The sequence below is a fragment of the Sorex araneus genome, chromosome 2, assembly GCF_027595985.1.
Source record: "Sorex araneus isolate mSorAra2 chromosome 2, mSorAra2.pri, whole genome shotgun sequence".
Lineage (NCBI taxonomy): Eukaryota > Metazoa > Chordata > Mammalia > Eulipotyphla > Soricidae > Sorex > Sorex araneus.
The window spans coordinates 286,787,864-286,805,838 of record NC_073303.1 but is presented as its reverse complement, the minus strand read 5'-3'; the positions used below and the strand labels follow the sequence as shown (position 1 = coordinate 286,805,838).

Sequence of the window (17,975 nt, the reverse complement as noted above, 5' to 3'; positions counted from 1 at the left end):
GTGAGAAGCACTAATTGAAACAGAACAAGTATATCTTTTTATAAGACAGCGGATTGATTTAAAAAAATTTCGGGACACATTTGGTGGTGCTCAAGGCTTACCTGTCTCAGCACTCAGGACTCAGCTCAGAGGTCAGTCCTGGCCCTGCTCAGAGATTACCAGGGATCGAATCCAAGTCAGCCACATGCAAGGCAAAAGCCCTACCCATTGTACTATCTCTCCAACCCAAGACACCAGATTGAGTAAAAGGATTTTATTATTTATCAGTGGTGAAAAATACTGTATGGATAAATAAAAACAGGAGTTTGTCATCTCATCATTTTGTATGGTAAAAATTTGGTTAAACCAAGAGCAGCAGTGAATAAATCAAAATTTAATGCGGAACAAAATAAGTGCAGTATGCATCCCTTCTGGGTAGTCTCTCATATAGACTCCAATGAGTACATTTTTGATGATTTGCTAACCCAAGAGAAAAATGTTTATCATTTGGACTGAACCAGCTGCATTTCATGCAATCCTATATCTAAATTGAACAAGATCTTAAACGGTAATTTAAATTTTTCTTAGAGGTTAGGACATTGAAATTCTGATCTGCAAAGTGCCTTGTCAAAGGCCAGTAGTCATTCTTAATGATAGTTTGATGATTCTTTGACTTTGGTTACATCACTGAGTCAAAACTAATTGACTTTTACTTTAGTTGCATGACTGACCTATAGAACTACTTATAGAGTAATTACATGACAGAGAATTCCACTTTGTTTTGTAATTCTAGACACCTGAAAAAAAAAAACTTGTGGAGTTTATCAAACCTTCTCTACATACTGATTTTTCTTGCACTCATATCCACTGTGTGTATATGAACTATCTTCCCTCATTTGGACATAGAAGGTTAGAAATACAGAAATGCAGTAAACCACTGTTTTATTTCTTGCCAGGGAACATTTGTATGCATTCATAAGAGGCATAGTGATTACATATTCCATTATAGACTTAGTACTAGAAATCACTGTTTCTTGTTAGCTAGTGACTTAGTGTGGCCTTACTAGAACAAATATTTAATACCTGGTAGAAAATAACTACAAGATTCACTAGCACTCTATCACTGTACCACTGTCATCCCGTTGCTCATCAGTTTGCTTGAGCAGATGCCAGTAAAGTCTCCATTCATCCCTGTCACATTCAGGGTCAGGAGAATGAGGCCCATTATTACTGTTTTTGGCATATAGAATACGCCATGGATAGCTTGCCAGGCTCTGCTGTGTGAGATTCTGCCCACTAACACTAATGATGCTAATAATAGGTTCTATTTGTTGAGCTATTTCTTAAAATTCCTTTTAGTGACAGATGTTTCTTTGGCCTTTTATCTAATTTAAGTCCCATAACATATATTGTCATATCACAGCTGATGCTCAAAGAGATTAAATAACAGTGCCCAAAGTTTTTCAACGTATAAATAGACAGCATTTAAATCTTGAGCTCTGTAACTCCAAAAATGCATCCTCTCCCTCCCCACTATGCCTTAAACAGTAAGTAATGCCCCAGATAGAACCATGCTGCCTTTCTATAAAGTCTCTCTATCTCTATATAAAAGATTTCTCAGTTTCTTCCATAATGATATTTAAATTAACCTTTAGTTTTTGCTTCTCTCTTTCATGGCACTCAGTCTCCAGATTTGGGGGTTTGGGGGGGAGTTTATATCTAACTTAAATACCAATACCACTAAGCTGAGCACAAATTTCTTTCTTTTAAATACCGCTTAGGTGAATACAGATTTCTTTTTCAAGAAGGAAAACAATCTCCCACCGATGAAGTCCATAGAGATACAAAGATTTTGACAGGATTTCTTAAAATTAATCTATGCACAACTCCTTATTAGAAGAATTTTCTGGGTGTCCTTTGAAACACATGTCAGCCTTCTTTGCTTGTTCATTCTGTATAGACTTTGCTAGGAAAGAAAATTTTACTGTGTAATGAAAGAAAAGCTTATTTGTGTTAGTCAGATGCTAAATCTGATCTTCTAGGAGACATTTCCTGTTGATATTGAGAACAAGGATTTTAATTGTAGGAATTGAACCTAAAAGATAGCTCAAGGTATTGTTTAGAAAAAAGACAACTTTGGTCAGTGAGAATATGGCAGCATATCAGAGCAGAATTCCAGAAATCTCAAGATTCCCCCCACATATACTTTTCCCCCCCTCTTCATACTTTCAGACCTGCATAATGTGTGACTACTGGAATTGTGTAGAGTTCTGGCAGATAGCTATTAGAATTATGTTGCATAATGTTTTGGGGGAGCAATATTGCTGAAAGAATACTGTGTCTCACCCAAGGTTTAGTATCTGAGTGTTTTTTTTTGGGGGGGGGAGTGATTTTGGATCTAAATCTCAGTTCTTTGAAGTGGAAATGAATTTACTCATCCTAATGAGAAAGAAATTGCCAACTAAGATATCACTTGCAAAAGAGAAGTTGAAGATGGAACTACTTGACTTAGGATAAATAGAACTTACAGTAGCCAGTACTTAAGAAAACTCTTTTGTCATATGAAACCAATAAACCAAAATGTTTTTTCTTCCCTTGGTGTAAACTTGTACTTAAATTAGGTTAGATGTGATCTTTGGGGTTTTAATACGCATGCCCGCATTTATCCAGATTGAAGGGGCTGGCTGGCTTTTCTTTCTAGGCTAAGGCAAACAGACACACCAAACCATGTGAGAGCTGCCAAACCATTGGAGGGCTTGTTGAAGTGCCAGGAAAAGTGCCATTCAACCAGTGGAACATCAGAAGCTTGGAGTTTCTATAGGGATACAAGAAATCAAAATAGTAGAAATTAATTCTTGCTATCTGGATAGTTTCAGCGGAAAAATTCCTTGAGACCAGTTTTGTTGACTGTTTATTTAATGGTACTCTTGAGGCTTCCTTGTGGTTTTCAGAGGCCTGATGTTGCCAAAGAAGGTCTGACTTCATATCAGCCTAATTGCTGATTATTTTTTTTAAATGCATATTTTCTGTAATCCTCAATTATTAGATTTCCTAACAGTGGATAGTTATTATTACTCACAGGTAAGCAAACATCAGTGATATTAGTTTATTCATTACGATGTAGTGATTCTCAGACCAGAATAGGAATCAAAGTAAGAATATTCTTAGTTAGATTTAATGCATCTTCGTGCAGTAAATTCTCACCGAATACCATATATTCTCTATCTCTGTGCAGCAGTGTACTACAGAAAAACACTAACAACAACTAAGTGTAGTTTAATCAGTTGTTTACATTTCATTATGAAGATTTAAAGATCAAACTACTAAAAATGGATAATTTTATAGTGTGGGTGTTTTCTTTTGTGAGCATTTGATCATATCAAGGGTACTTTTTTAGCTCCCTTATAAACTCCTCCCCTGCTGAGGTATTCTGATGTGGAACATTCATAAAATGTCACTGTTCTTTAAAGAAAGTGTCAAAGACAATAAGTTGAGATTTGTTTTAAATTTGTTTTAATTTTCGTAGCAAAACAAAAATGCACTAGTACATTTTACTAATCAGAATTCATTTCTTCATTAAGTGTTTGATGGATAAAGTATCAATCCAGAGGGTTTATTCAGTAATAAAATCAAAATGTCTTTCCCAGTAGTGATGGCTAGTTACTTTGTTCTGTTTCTGTGCACTTCTGGTTTGATAAATGGAGAACAGCTCTTAGTATTTTCACCCTGCTAAAGTCTGCAAAAGTACCGTCACAGGGATAAGAAAAAATAAAAAACATAGGACAAGTAAGATACAAGTATTTTTGAGGATAAACCAGTGGCTAAACACAGACCAGTAACAGATTTCAGACTCTCAGTTGTCCATTACTGCACAGTAAGTCAAACCAGTTGGTTGAAACATAAGCACTCTCCGCCCTGCTCCCCTTTCTCCCCGCATCACTCTTGCCTCTTCCCGTTTCCCACCCTCTAACCTGTCTTGCTAAGGTTACATTTCGGAGCAGTGCTGAGCAGTAGGACAACTGATGATGGAACTTTTATATAGTTCATAATGTTTGTAATAGTAACTTCCAGCTCACTAGCCCCTTAGCACTGGAAATACCTCTAATAAGTCTACGGGACTAATTTTGAATTTTAACTTTAACGAATTTAAGGAATTGGCTATATAGACCAGCAGCTACTATATACAGGTTGATAAAATATTTATGGTACTTACGTTAGAATAATGATCATTAGAACATATAGGTGTGTTCCACTTCATGAATATCTTCTTGTGGTGTTTTTAGTTTTTTTTTTTTTTTTTGGTGGAGGGGGGCCAAACCCAGCTGTGCTCAGGACATAACTTGGGGATCATTCCTGATAGTGCTCCGGGTACCATATGTGGTGCCAAGGGATCAAACCCAGGTTGGCTATGAGCAAGGCCTTACCTTCTGTACTCTCTCCTTAGCCCCTCGATATCTTTTCTAATATGTGTCCTACCCAAGATTAGATCTGTTGGGACTTTGAAGAGCATCTTAGTGACTTCCCTGGTATGCAAAGTCAGAATTCAATCACCAACCGTTTCGTGATTTGGACCAAATGATTTCCAGGTTCATTTTAACATTAAATGACCTCCAGTTCTTTGTAAGATTATATGACATTCTTGAGAAGAAAGGAAGCGTAATTTGGCAGAAAACATATTCATATTTGTGTCTCAATTTTCTGAAGATATGCAGGATCTGAATTAGTTTTTCTTGGCTTATTGTATTGTTATTGCCAGCACAGAATGATTAGATTTTTTTAAACTCTAATCTCTGAAGTTGATGCCTGCAGCACCGGAAATTTGGGAGGTTGTTTATATTTGTTGGTATTTTCATCACTTATGATGATTTGAGTTAGATATTCCCTGTAGGCATATTTTTTCTCTGTCTGACAATTCTAGCTGGACGAGTTAAAAAAAAAATGCTCTTTTCACCCTGTTACTTTCCCAGTCACCCTCCTCAATATTTCACCCTGTCTGATGGAAATTTCTGACTCAGCCATTTTCACTTATCCACTAAGTTAACCAGTTACTCTGTGGTCTTTGATAATGAGGTAGATGGTCTGTGATATTAAAGTAGTACTTCTGATTTGAAGAGTTATATCATCTCAGCATTTTCAAAACCCACTCGTCTGCAATTCAGTGTGATTGTGGTTAGTTATAATATATTTACTTGCCAAACAAGTGGTTTGGGTTACTGGGGTTTTCATTTAACTTTGACTTTGAGGGATTAGAAAAAAAAAACCTCAAGAACCTATTTTGATAAATTGCATCAGAGTTGGAATTAAATTGTTTTCTTAAAAAATGTCTGTTTACTATGCTCAGTCTTGTCATTTTATTGAAGACATGTGTCCATAATTTTGTGTGTGTGTGTGTGTGTGTGTGTGTGTTGGGGCTGGAGTGATAGTACAGTGATACCTTGCACACTGCCAATCTGGGTTTGATCCCTCGTACCTTATATGGTCTCTGACCACTGCTGGGTATACCCTCCTACACACACATTAATAATACATCTCTCTAGTGAAGAATTGGTGTTATTTTTTTTGCAATGTTGGTCAGAGTGATAGTAGAGTAAATAGGACTCTTGCCTTGCATAAGCCAACCCAGGTTCGATCCCAGCACCTCGTCTGGTCCCCTGAGCCCTGCCAGGAGTGATTCCTGAGTGTAGAGCTAGGAGTCAGCCTGAGCCGTGTGCGGCCCTCAAAACAAAACAGGACAATAATAGAACTGGCTAACTTTTCTTATTCTCCCCTTGCTTTGGGTGATAGAAGATTAGATGCAATTTTGGGGGCTTTCTATCGATTTTGTTTTTATTAACTTTTTTTTCTGAAGAAAACTTTCATTCTGAACCTTAAGAAACCAATGTATTTTAAGTGAACCAATAAGATACTGCTCTTGCACTTAGTTTTCATTATAGTACATAGTTGTTGTGCCACTTTAGCTGCTGTATTAGATAAAAAAATGATTAAAAGTTGCCTAAAAGGGGCTGGGTGATAGCACAGTGGGTAGGGTATTTGCCTTGCACGTGGCTGACCTGGGCTCGATTCCCAGCATCCCATATGGTCCTCCAAGCATCGCCAGGAGTAATTTCTGAGTGCAGAGCCAGGAGTAACCCCTGAGCATCACTGGATGTGCCCCCCTGCCCCCCAAAATATCAGCTTAAAAAGGTGCTTCTTTTGGGGCCAGAGAGATTATAGCAGGTATGATGCTTGCCTTGTATGCTGCCAATCTGGGTTCAATCCTGTCATTCCCATATGGTCACCCGTGCTCCACCCAGAATGATTCTTGAGTGCAGAGCCAAGAGTAAGCTCTCAGCACCACCAGGTGTGTTACAGGAATAGAAGAAGTAAATTAAATAAATTATTAAATGACGCTTCTTACTTATAAAGTTTGAGACGGTGGATAAAACTGGTAGAAATCTTTAAAGATGAACTCCATTGTAATCTATGTAACATAACCAGTTTTAGGGTTTTGATGTTTATTCTTTAGAACATTTTCTATGTAATGCTTAAGTTTAGAAATCAGCCATTTCGTTGCTAGTGAGAGTTCACTAGAGAGAGGCTTGTAAGATTAGCTCTTGGTTCTGCTCTATACCCTGCTGTGTTAGCTGGAGCTTTTTGCCTGTCCATAGCCTCTGTGCTGTACCAAATAAATTACCATCTCTAAATCAGCTGATGTTAGAATGTCAGTGGTTTATGGAAAACACCCCACACAGATCTTAGGAAATATGGATACTCAAAAGATGAGACTAGGTAGACCTATTTGGTCTACCAGTTTCCATAGATTAGCAGGCTTTATCTTTCTGAACATCCTTATATCAATAGTTATCTGAAAGAAGGCTGTGTTGAAAGAAGGCTGGGTTGGTCTTCCTGTTGTTGAAGTATTTAAGAGTAGCATAGATAATTGGACAGGATAAGACAGTCATACTTATGATTTTTAAAAAGATTGGCTAGTGACTAGAATTCTTTCTGAATAATCAGTTTCTGTAATTTTAAGTGCCAAGTAAGTCAATATCTTGCTTTATGAATGTTGACAGGTGTGTAGAAATACTTGAATAGCTTTAGGACTCAACCTATCATCCTGCACCGTAAAAGTTCTTGGGATTCAAGATTCTTGACACACTTAAACAGTTAGGTGTTCTAAATAAAATGGTATCTTTAGGTCAGATATTTGGTAGAGCTTTCCATGATATTCTGAGTTATACTAGTCTGGTCTTTGCAGAGATTGTTATGCAAGGTGTATTTTTTTCCCCTTTAATTTGTTTTGCAAGGTAATTGACCCTAACTATGTCCTTCAGTTTCTTAAATTACTCAGAATTTTTCTGTTCTCCCGCCTCCTCCTCCATCCAACAAACACATTATTTTTTGTTCTGTTAACCTCTATTTGTTTCTCATTCATCATACGTTTAGTTCAGAATTTTTTAGAACCATTTACCAACTTGTCACTGTCAAGGATATCTGAGGATGAGAGGCAGTTTTTGCAAACACATGACTCAAGAGAGAAGATTCAGATTTTAAAATTTTCTGGCAGCATTGAAGCATATCCTGGATTCTCTGCTTCAGAATGCCACACGTCTTGTGCATTCTATTTGGAAGACCACATCTTCTTATGTCCGTATATTTCTCCTAGTCTCCTATCTTGGCAGTGGCAGTGCCACTTTTTAAAAAAAAATAATTTTTTGCCCCCACCCACCGCCGATACTTAAACCCAGTGGACCCACGTGCGCGTCCCTTTTGCCACTGCTGCCGCTCGAGCGTGATCGAAGAGCCCAAAAGAGCTACTTTGGACACCAGCAGCCCACTGAAATACTTCCAGAATGTGAATTGAGAGTTTACGCCAGGCTGCGACAGCGGGGAAGGGTATCTCTCTCTAGGTTTTTCCATCTTATGAGCACCGTAAAAGGGTAAAAGTTTGCAGTGATGTAATTTCTGGCAGTACTTTCCCTGGACTTCATACAGAAACTCAAAACCGCGTGGCCGCTGTTATCATCTAATGTCATCTAATCATCAGCAATATGAAATGGTTCCTTTTTGGTTTTTTTTTGGTTTTTGGGTCACACCTGGCGATGCACAGGGGTTACTCCTGGCTCTGCACTCAGGAATTACTCCTGGCGGTGCTCATGGGACCATATGGGATGCTGGGATTTGAACCCGGGTCGAACGCCCTACCCGCTATGCTATCACTCCAGCCCCGAAATGGTTCCTTTAAAACGGGTCGGACTTTGGGGGGAAATCCTAACAAGAATAGTAAGTCTTTTGTTGAAATATTGAAGGCAATCAAGGTGGTAGCCATCTCTCTGGACTGAACTAAGCCATATCCCCACGCCGGCTGAGGAGAAGAAATATCCTTCTTCCTCGGGAAGAAACGAGGCGGGTGTTAGCCATAGTATGATGTCCATTAAGCAGACACGTACCTGGTGGCGTGGGAATGGGATATAAGGGGAAAAAAATTATTATGTACATGGAACAGCGGGACTCTGGTGGAATCTCGAGCTGGGGCCGATACCAGCACACTACTTTTGGTTCCAGAAACTGCTTACAGACATTCTGCTAGACTATCAACTAAGCCATAGCCCCACTCCGGCTGATGACGGGAAATAACCATCTTTCTCAGTTTTTTTCCCTTTGTCAGGTAGCGTGGCGTCAATTATACTATGAAGATTACTAAGCAGGCATGAACTCGGTGGCGCGGGACGACGGGGAAAAAAAAAGTTATATAACAAACAGCGGGACTTAATATCTCTACATTGTCAGCAATGGAAAACTTAACTATCAAATGCTTCCTTGGCAGTAGGACTGTCTTTTTTGGGGGGGAACTCCAGCAACAATAGTGAGTTATGTGTTGAAACATGGAATGTAATCAAGATAAAGCGTAAACGAAGTGAAATTTATCACTTACAAGGGTGGGGACTGGGTGGGGCGGGAGAGGGCGGGAGGTATACTGGGGTGGTTGGTGATGGAATATGGGCACTGGTGAAGGGAAGGGTGTTTGAGTATTGTATAATTGACATAACCCTGAGAATTATGTAACCTTCCACATGGTGATTCAATAAAATAAAAAATTAAAAAAAATTAATTTTTTATTGAATCATCTGGAGATGATCACAGAACGTTTGTGATCAGGTTTTATTCATAAAATGTTCCACCACCCATCCTTCCACCGAGCACTAATATCCCCCATATCTTTCCTTCCCCGCCGACCCCACCCCTGCCCCCTCAGCCTGCTTTCATGGCAGGCAGTTTTTTGTCTCTCACCTTTTAAACTGTGCGATTCAACTCTCAGAACCATTGTTTCTTCATATATCAAATGGTATGTTTAATTCTAAAGCAACCAAAAATTTGCCATCTGCTGAAGTGTAATGTCTAGTTAAAAACAAACCTGCTATTTGGACTGAGAACTTCAAAGGCTGAGCACGTGCTTTGCATGCAGGAGGCCTGGGTTCAATCCCTGGCACCGAGTGGTCCTAGAGCAGCGACCGTGCTTGATCAGGCCCCCAGACCAAAACCAAAAACAAATGCTGCTACTTGAATGTGATGTGTGACCTTATTGGTTGAATGTCTCTCGTCATCAGTCTTTTTTTTTTTTTTTTTTCAGTTTTGGGTTTCTGTAATTTAGTATTTTAGTAACTAAGTCCAGAGAGATATCTGCCAGAAGTTGCATCGTTGCCAACTTGTACTTCTCAGTTACATTATATTCCACATATGAGTGCAATCTTTCTATGTCTGTCTCTTTCTTTCTGACTCATTTCATTCAATCTCGTCATCAGTCTTTACACCCATCTATGTTGCTTTCAGCTACATTAATGATGAGAACCCATCCAGTCATTAAGTGTTTTGCTTCCAGAAGGTATTTTGTATCTGTCCGGCAACTATGGAGACCTGGGAACACAGAGACTGTTATCATGGTCTAGGGTTAATGGCTCAAAGTACACAAGCAAAGAAGTGGCTGGGAGAAACCATCAATGGGAGTCACCGACTGCTGGTCCAGTGATAAAGTTGATTTGGGGTGAACAATGCATGTGAGAGACGGGCATGAGATAGATAAAGAAAGCAGGTCAGATTTATGGAGTGGTACAGGGTCTCTATGATCTAATGCACAGGTGAAGCAATAAGTGTTCCAGACACTATAGGTGTCGGCTTCCCATGTTTCCAGCTCCAACCACTGGTAATTGCAGTCATCAAGCTCTGCTAGTCTCCGGGGAATGCCAGTTCCCTGCTGCCAGCTCTCCTCCATCGAGGCCAGGACTCGGGGCTCTCCCAGAAGGCCTGCAGCCCAGATGGCCCGGGAGCTGTGCCAGCAAGAGCTCCAGCAGGTAGCCAGTAACATGCTTGAGATATTCAATATTTTTATTATAAAATAGGCAGCACATTAGGCAAATGTAAGTTTTCTGAGCACATGTAAGATAAGTTAGGCCAACTTACGATATTGGCGCTTTTAAATGCATTTTCAGCTTATGCAGTTTTCAACTTACTATGTTTATCAGTATGTTAAACTCATTGTAAATGGAGAAGGATTTCTTTGTGTATAAACTTTGGAAGATTTAGCACTGGGATGAGATCTGTTCTTGGATTTCTTGTATCTCATTTCTACTTAGGCAGTTTTATTAGAGCATTAATAAGAGAGCCCTTTGACTTGACGGGGAAGTGTTTCTTTTCCAGTGCAGGCAAGGAAGTCAATAGGGACTTACACGTGTTTTCCTTTCTTAGTTCACATTGTCTTTTGAATTGTAGAAGAGATTAAAATTCACTGATAATCTCTTTCCAAAGAGAGGGGACCTCACTGGTGTAGGTCAAGAGTAGAGGAGGTATGGGGAGGTGATTCTATCCCAAAGGGAAGTTTTCCTTGTTCTATCCCACTCCAGTCACTAGCTCTGGTTTTTCTTGTAAGTTGCCTATGAGACATTGTACAAATGAACAAAGCTGTGTATTGCCTTTGTCTTTCATGAGGGAAATAGGCCCTCTGCAATCAGATGATCTTGTAATGTAAAAAAAAAAATAACTATTGTAATGCAAAGTTAAGATCTTACACTGATGATACTAACCTGATTGGAAAGGGTTCACTTAACTGATCACATAAAATAACAATGTTTTGGTGTGGGGGAAGTTCGCACAACTATAATGTACAAATGCAGTGCAGTTAGCAGGAATGGGGTGGGGTGGGTATACAGCTTTAAGAGAAGGCCCGGGAGACTGGTTGGTTAGTGAATTGATGCTCTGAAGAGAGAATGCCATCAGGTGTCTCTTCAGTCATTAAGAGGAGAAGGAACCCAATTTTGCAAAACCTGGAAAAAAAATTTTCGGACCTCTGGTGCAGGACCTGAATACTCTGCTTACAAGGTGTCAAAAATTCACTTAATTTGGTGCTTATATTTATAGCATATTTATTTATTTATTTATTAAATTGAATCACCATGAGATACAGTTACCAAGCTATCATGATTGGGTTCTAGTCATACAATGTTCAACATCCATTCCACCACCAGTATCCCCAGTATCTCCTCCTACCCTCCCCCTGTCCCAGCCTGCCTCTATGGCAGCCACTTCTGTCTCTCTCTCTCTACTGTATCACTGTATCACTGTCATCCGTTCATCAACGATTTGCTTGAATGGGCCCAATAATATCTCCATTCATCGTAGCCCTGAGATTTTTACAGCCTCTTTTTACTTGTCCTTCCCAATGGTGGCATATTAGAGGCTCTTCAGGGTCAGGGAAATGAAACCCATCATTGTTACTGGTTTTGGCATATGAATATGCCACGGGGAGCTTTCCAGGCTCTCCTGTGTGGGCAGTAAATTCTTGATAGCTTGCCAGGTTCTCCAAGAGGGAGAACTAGTCTGTCAGATGTCACACGGCCGCAGATGCAGCTGCCCGCTTCCAGGAGCTTGGTTTTATAGTCTCCGGATGTTGGCCCTTGATGGGATTATGCAGTGCTGGGGGCAGTTTCTGGGTGTGACTGCCAAGCTCCTGCAACATGGGGGATCTGGGTGGAAGAGGCCCAGTCCCAATCTGAGCAGCCTTGGCGATCTCAGCCCCGGGTCCTGCACACCTGGGTTCTCTGTCTGTTCCTTCATGCGTGAGCCTCGTCCTAACATGTGGAGAGTGGCCCTGAGCATGACTGTAGCCGGGTTCCAGAGGTCTTCAGCTGCCAGGGCTCTGCTGGAGGCAGGGAGGGAAATTCAACCCTCCCCCTCCGAGGGGCCCAGGTGAAGAGAGCCAGGCGTGGGGACAAGAGACTCTGCATATATATATATATATATATATATATATATGTATTTTTTTATATCTCACAAATGAGTGCAGTCATTCTATATCTGTCCTTCTTCTGACTTACTTCACTCAGCATGATACTCCATGTCCATCTATCAATAAGTAAATTTTGTGACTTTTTTTTTTTCTATCAGCTGTATGGTATTCCACTGTGCAGATATAACATAGTTTCTGTAAACAGTTGTCTGTTCTCATGCACTCAGGTTGTTTCCAGATTCTGGCTACTGTGAACAGTGCTGCATGAACATACAAGTGCAGATGTCATTTCTGCTGTGTGTTTTTGCACCCTGGGAGTATATTTCCAGAAGTGGTATACCTGTGTCATATAGAAGCTCAATTTCTAGCTTTTTAGGAATGCCCATATTGTTTTCCAAAAAGGCTGGACCAGTCTGCATTTCTACCAACAATAAATGAGAATCCCTTTCTCTCTGCATCCATGCCAGCACTGGTTGTTCTTGTTCCTTTTGATATATGCCAGTCTCTGTGGTGTGAGATGATATCTAAGTGTTGTTTTGATTTATATCTCCCTGATGATTAGCGATGTAAAGCATTTTTTCATGTACCTTTTGGCCATTTGTATTTCTTTTTTGGAGGAAGTTTCTGTTCATTTCTTCTCCCCATTTTTTGATGGGGTTGGATGTATTTTTTTCTTATAAAGTTCTACTTGTGCCTTATATATCTTGACGATTAACGCCTTATCTGATGGGAACTGGGTAAATAATTTTTCCCATTCTGTGGCAAATACCACCCTGATACCAAAAGTGGACAGAGATATCACACAAAAAAAGAGAACTACAGGTCGATATGCCTGATGAACACAAAGGCAAAGATCCACCTGTTAATTTTAATTTCACTGTGGTCACTGGACACAGCTTGGTTATGTAGTTCTTGCCTTTTGTGGATGTTCATCAGCATCTTTGTAAACAGTTGGTTTTTTAATGTAAAACTTGCTGCCTATCTGTCTCTGTTGCCCCCTTGTCAAGCAGTGATAATCCCTAGTCTCATTGTCAGTGCCCTTATCAACGTTACCAGCTAGGATCATTGTGGTAGCAACTCTTGGAACAATGATGCCCCATTTTTATTGCTCTGTTCTGAAAGCTGCAGCCACCTTTTGAGTACATGTTCATGTTACTGAAATTTCACTCAGTTTCAAAGAACTGAATAAGATTTGTCTATTTGTCTCTCCCTCCCCCCCCCCCCCAGAATTTATTTACATTATTCTTTTCTGGTCTGCTGAAAAATATGCCCATTTTTAAATTCTTTGGCTTTTTGGGTCACACCTGGCGATGCACAGGGGTTACTCCTGGCTCATGCACTCAGGAACTACCCCTGGCGGTGCTCAGGGGACCATATGGGATGCTGGGAATCCGACCTGGATTGGCCTCGTGCAAGGCAAATGCCGTACCCACTGTGCTATCGCTCCAGCCCCCCACTTTGTTCAGAGTTCTGTGAACAGAAATAGTTTGGGGCCACAAGAGCTCAGTTTGGTCTCCAGTTCATTTGTTTACTGGCTTATCTAGTCAAATCAGTTTATTTCTGAGTCTTAGTTTCTCTATAACTAGAATGAGGACACTGATAAAGCCTTTCTCTTCAAGGTGGCTAGGCAGAATAAGTGTGAAATTTTATTGTCATCTATGGTGTGAGTTGTGATTGCCACTATCAAATTGTGCAAGGCAAAATGTCTGGATCATGTTCCTTGTTCAGAGAAGGTATTTTCGTATGTACAGAATGGAGGAAATTAAGTATCATCCCCGCTCTCTTAAAGCAGTGGGGATGTGTTTCATCTCTATGAATAGTGTTTACAGAAAAACAGAATTATGAAATTAGAACATAATAGGCAATATGAACACAGATTAGTTTTCTAGTGATCTGTTAGAATCTGTTATGGATCCATGACTTTTTTTTTTTTTGCAGCTTATAATTGATTGCCTCACAGAAATTTAGGGGCTTGGGGTGTGAATAAAAGAATAGTGGAAAGGAAGTAACCTCATTTCTCATCACACTTAGAGAGTTTGTTGGCCTTGGTGTACTCGTTTTACTCATAGAAAAGCCTTTTAACCCATAAGAATTGTTTTGTATGTTACTCACTTCAAATTTCCTGGCATGTTTGCCCAAATCACCCCATTTCTATAACTCCCTTTAAACTAAACTGAACTCCATTATGTGTTTTGGAGAAAAATTTTCTATAGGGTTTCGTTAACATTTGTCAGATTGTGTTTATATACCTTTTGATCATCTCCGCATCCTTGGTGATTTGGAAAAAATGTACTTAAAATAGCAATTTTTAGCAGATGTTTGTTGATTAAAAATGTTTACTAGGTGCTGACAATACCATTTGTTTATTTAGGGGATTTCACAGATGAATGGAAATCATCTGCCTCTCCAAGTAAAATAGGTGTTTGGTGGTTCTCTTTAAATTATCTTTATGTAAATAGACATATGAGGCATATATATGTGTATATATATAATTTTTGCTTTCTGTTTCTAAAATTTGCTGGACTTAATGTAAACTGCTTTGCTTTATATGCAAGATCTGGACTTTAAAAGAAACACTGGGGCTAGGAGATTTCTGGTTTTCATTTAAATAATATTTGAATAATTCTACAAGCCTCTGATACTAATAATAACGGTAGTGCTCTAACCTTCACAGCATTTTGGTTATTTTTTTGTGTGAAACTTGCTGTTTTCACCCGTTGACCAGTTTTTATTCATTTTTATGTTAATGAGCATTTCCTGGTCTTTTAAAAATTAATGTTTTTTTATTGAATCACTGAGATACAGCATTACAAAGCTGTTCATGATTGGGTTTCAGTCATACAGTGTTCCAACACCCATCCTGCCACCAGTGTAATTTCCCAGCACCAGTGTCCCCAGTTTCCCTCCCACCCATCCCCAATTCCCAGTTTCCCCCATCCCAGCCCAGTCTACCTCTACCTCTCTCCTCCCTCCCTTCTTCCTCCCCCCCCTCCTCTCTCTCATTCTTGCTCTTACTCTCACTCTTGCTCTCGCTCTCTCATTTGGGCATTATGGTTTGCAATACAGGTACTGTAAGGTTATCATGTATATCCATTTACTTGTTTTCAACACTCAGTTCTTGTCCAGAGTGATCATTTCCTACTATTGTTGTCATTTTGTACTCTGCTCTATCTTAACTACCTCTGCCCCCCCACCCTGCACTCCCCACCCCCCCAATCCCCATCCTGCCTACACACACACTTGCGGTAATTTCCAACCATTGACCAGTTCTCCTGACCCCTCTTTTCCTGGGCCTTGGATATTAGTCTCATACTATGTGTTTTTTCGGATTTTTAAAAAAATATATCCCACATGAGTATAGTCTCGTTCTCCATCTGTTCCTCTCCATCTGACTCATTTCACTCAGCATGAGACCCTCCATTCCATTTCCTGAAGTCTTAACATATGCCACCACATCCAATACATATTCTATGGAAGTTGCAGAGATAAGTCCCACCTGGTCTTTGTTCTGAAGAGTTTGTAACTGAAAGGGGAAGGAACTACTTCCTCTAGTTGAAGGATGAAGTGGGGTTCTTCTAGCTGACCTTCCACTCAAAGAGGTAGAGATGCCTAGATATTAGAGTTTAAATGAGACTTAGACAGCAGTCCTAACTTTGGGAAAATGCTTAAATCTGATGGAGGAAGCTATAAGAACATTGAGTGCTGGATGAGAATTTAGAGCACTTTTGGTGACAGTCATCCTTTGTGTATAATTTGTGTATGTGTTTTAAGAAGGAGCAATGTCAGTTGGAATTGGTTAGACTAGACCCCGAGATGTCATCTTTTTCTATTTGCATCTTGCTCCAGATGCAAGAGAATAAGCCAGCGAATGCTCTGCTGAGATATCCAGAGGCAAGTCAACTTGGGGGCAAAGTCCTGGCATCCTTCAGGGTTCTCTTTTTCTTCTGGTTGCCAGTTTTCTTTATGTAGCTCTTTTTGGACGTTTAGAGACACCTAGAGAACCCATTCTAATTTATGCAAGAGGCTATGAACTCAGTAAAGAATATAGCATTTCTTTGAGTATCTGCAATATAAGGACATCAGGGTAGATGCAAATTTCTGGGATTCACTGAGCTCTCGAAGGCTAAGGCATAAATTGGATTTATTTTAATTCCTTTCACCATTAACTCACTTCCTCAGTTGTGAGATGTAAATTAGTCATGTCTTTATTATTATTATTATTATTATTATTATTATTATTATTATTTCAACAGTACTTCCTGTGAAATTCCTGATTGCTGGTTCTGATTCTGTTGTTTGTATCCTAAACTCCAGACTGGAGTTGACCATTATTTGTAATACCGTGTTGGACACTGAGGAGGTATATTAGGGATTTCTGTGAGTCACAACTTCCTACGAACTTGTTGCTGTTTTGTATATGTGAGGGATGTCGAGTTGATGATCTTGAGATAATACCATTGATTTTTGAAGTTTCCTTTCTGTGTTGAGCTGTGACTCCTGTAAGCCTTCCTGTCTTTCTTCTCTCTCGCCCTCTGCAGTGTGCCGAGATTTTGCTGTCCTGGAGGACCACACCCTCGCACACAGCCTGCAGGAGCAAGAGAGTGAGTAATGCCCTCAGCCCCACGCCTTAGGTGGCTTTTCTTAGCTGGAGGCTGATTCCTAGTCATCAGGTCCCACTTACGCCATCCCTCAGAGGGATCTGTCCAAGCAAAGGACGCTGAGTGAAGAATGAGGATTGACGTCATTTGAAGAGCTGCACTTAGAAAACGGCTGGGATATTGGAGGGAAGGTGGGGCTCAAGCCTTCTTCCTTGCTTTAGTGCTAATGAAAGGAGGCACTGGTTAGACATCTGCCTGGAGGGGACAGAGCCAGGAGTAACCCCAGAGCACCACTGGGTGTGGCCCCCAAACAATTCAGAAAAGATACCTATCTGTGGATGTAGTACATGAATCATTAACTCATAGTGTAGTTGGTAAATAAAGTGGCAACTTGTGGAGCAGAGGCAGCATTGACCTTGGGTCTAGAATTATGTGGGCCGAAGGCGTGACACCACCACCGTTTGCCCCGTGATCAAAGGCAGATCACTTGCCTTTTCTGAACCATTTGTTACTCAAAGTGGGTGGAACATTTCCCGCGCTGCCTGTTACTCAGCATTACCAAGAGCAGAACATGAAATGGTGACGTGGAGCTCTTTCTCACTTAAACGCTCTGAAGTTTCTTCGGGGGTGGTTATTACTGAGCCAAGGCATCTGTAACGTCTCTGTTCACTCCTTCTGTTGCAGTTGAGCATCATTTGGCATCGAACATTCAGAGGAGCCGTCTGGTCCAGCACGACCTCCAGGTGGCTAAGCAGCTCCAAGAGGAAGACCTGAAGGCGCAGGCGCAGCTCCAGAAGCGCTACAGAGACCTGTGAGGATGTGGGGCTGGGAGACCTCGTACCCGGCCCGGCCTTCTCTGTGGAGCTAGTGCCCAGGGCAGAGGGCAGGGACACTGTCCTTCTGTCCCTGCGACTCCATGTACTGCCCGTTACAAACTCTATGGTTTTTGGGACACTTCCTTAGGTTAGGGGGCAGGTGAATTCCAATGTAACACCATTAGCTGTGTGACATTGCACCGTAGGACTCTGTTTTCCTTTGGTGTGACGTGGGGGAAATAACTGTTCTGTATTTCTCCTGGGTTATTTGCGGGGAGCTGCTTAAATAGTGGATATCAGAGTTTAATGGGTTGTTTCAGGCTC

The 17,975-nt window shown here is 40.5% G+C and overlaps 1 protein-coding gene across 2 annotated transcripts in view; it reads left to right on the top strand.

Moving 5' to 3' along the window:
- The window catches only part of CCDC50 (coiled-coil domain containing 50), a 75,524-nt gene that overhangs the window by 17,788 nt on the left and 39,761 nt on the right, over nt 1-17,975 (top strand). For both annotated transcript variants that reach the window (XM_055126259.1, XM_055126260.1), the window contains exons 2-3: nt 16,777-16,839; nt 17,521-17,647. In XM_055126259.1, coding sequence (XP_054982234.1) covers nt 16,777-16,839; nt 17,521-17,647 — 190 coding nt within the window. The remainder of the gene's footprint in view (nt 1-16,776; nt 16,840-17,520; nt 17,648-17,975) is intronic.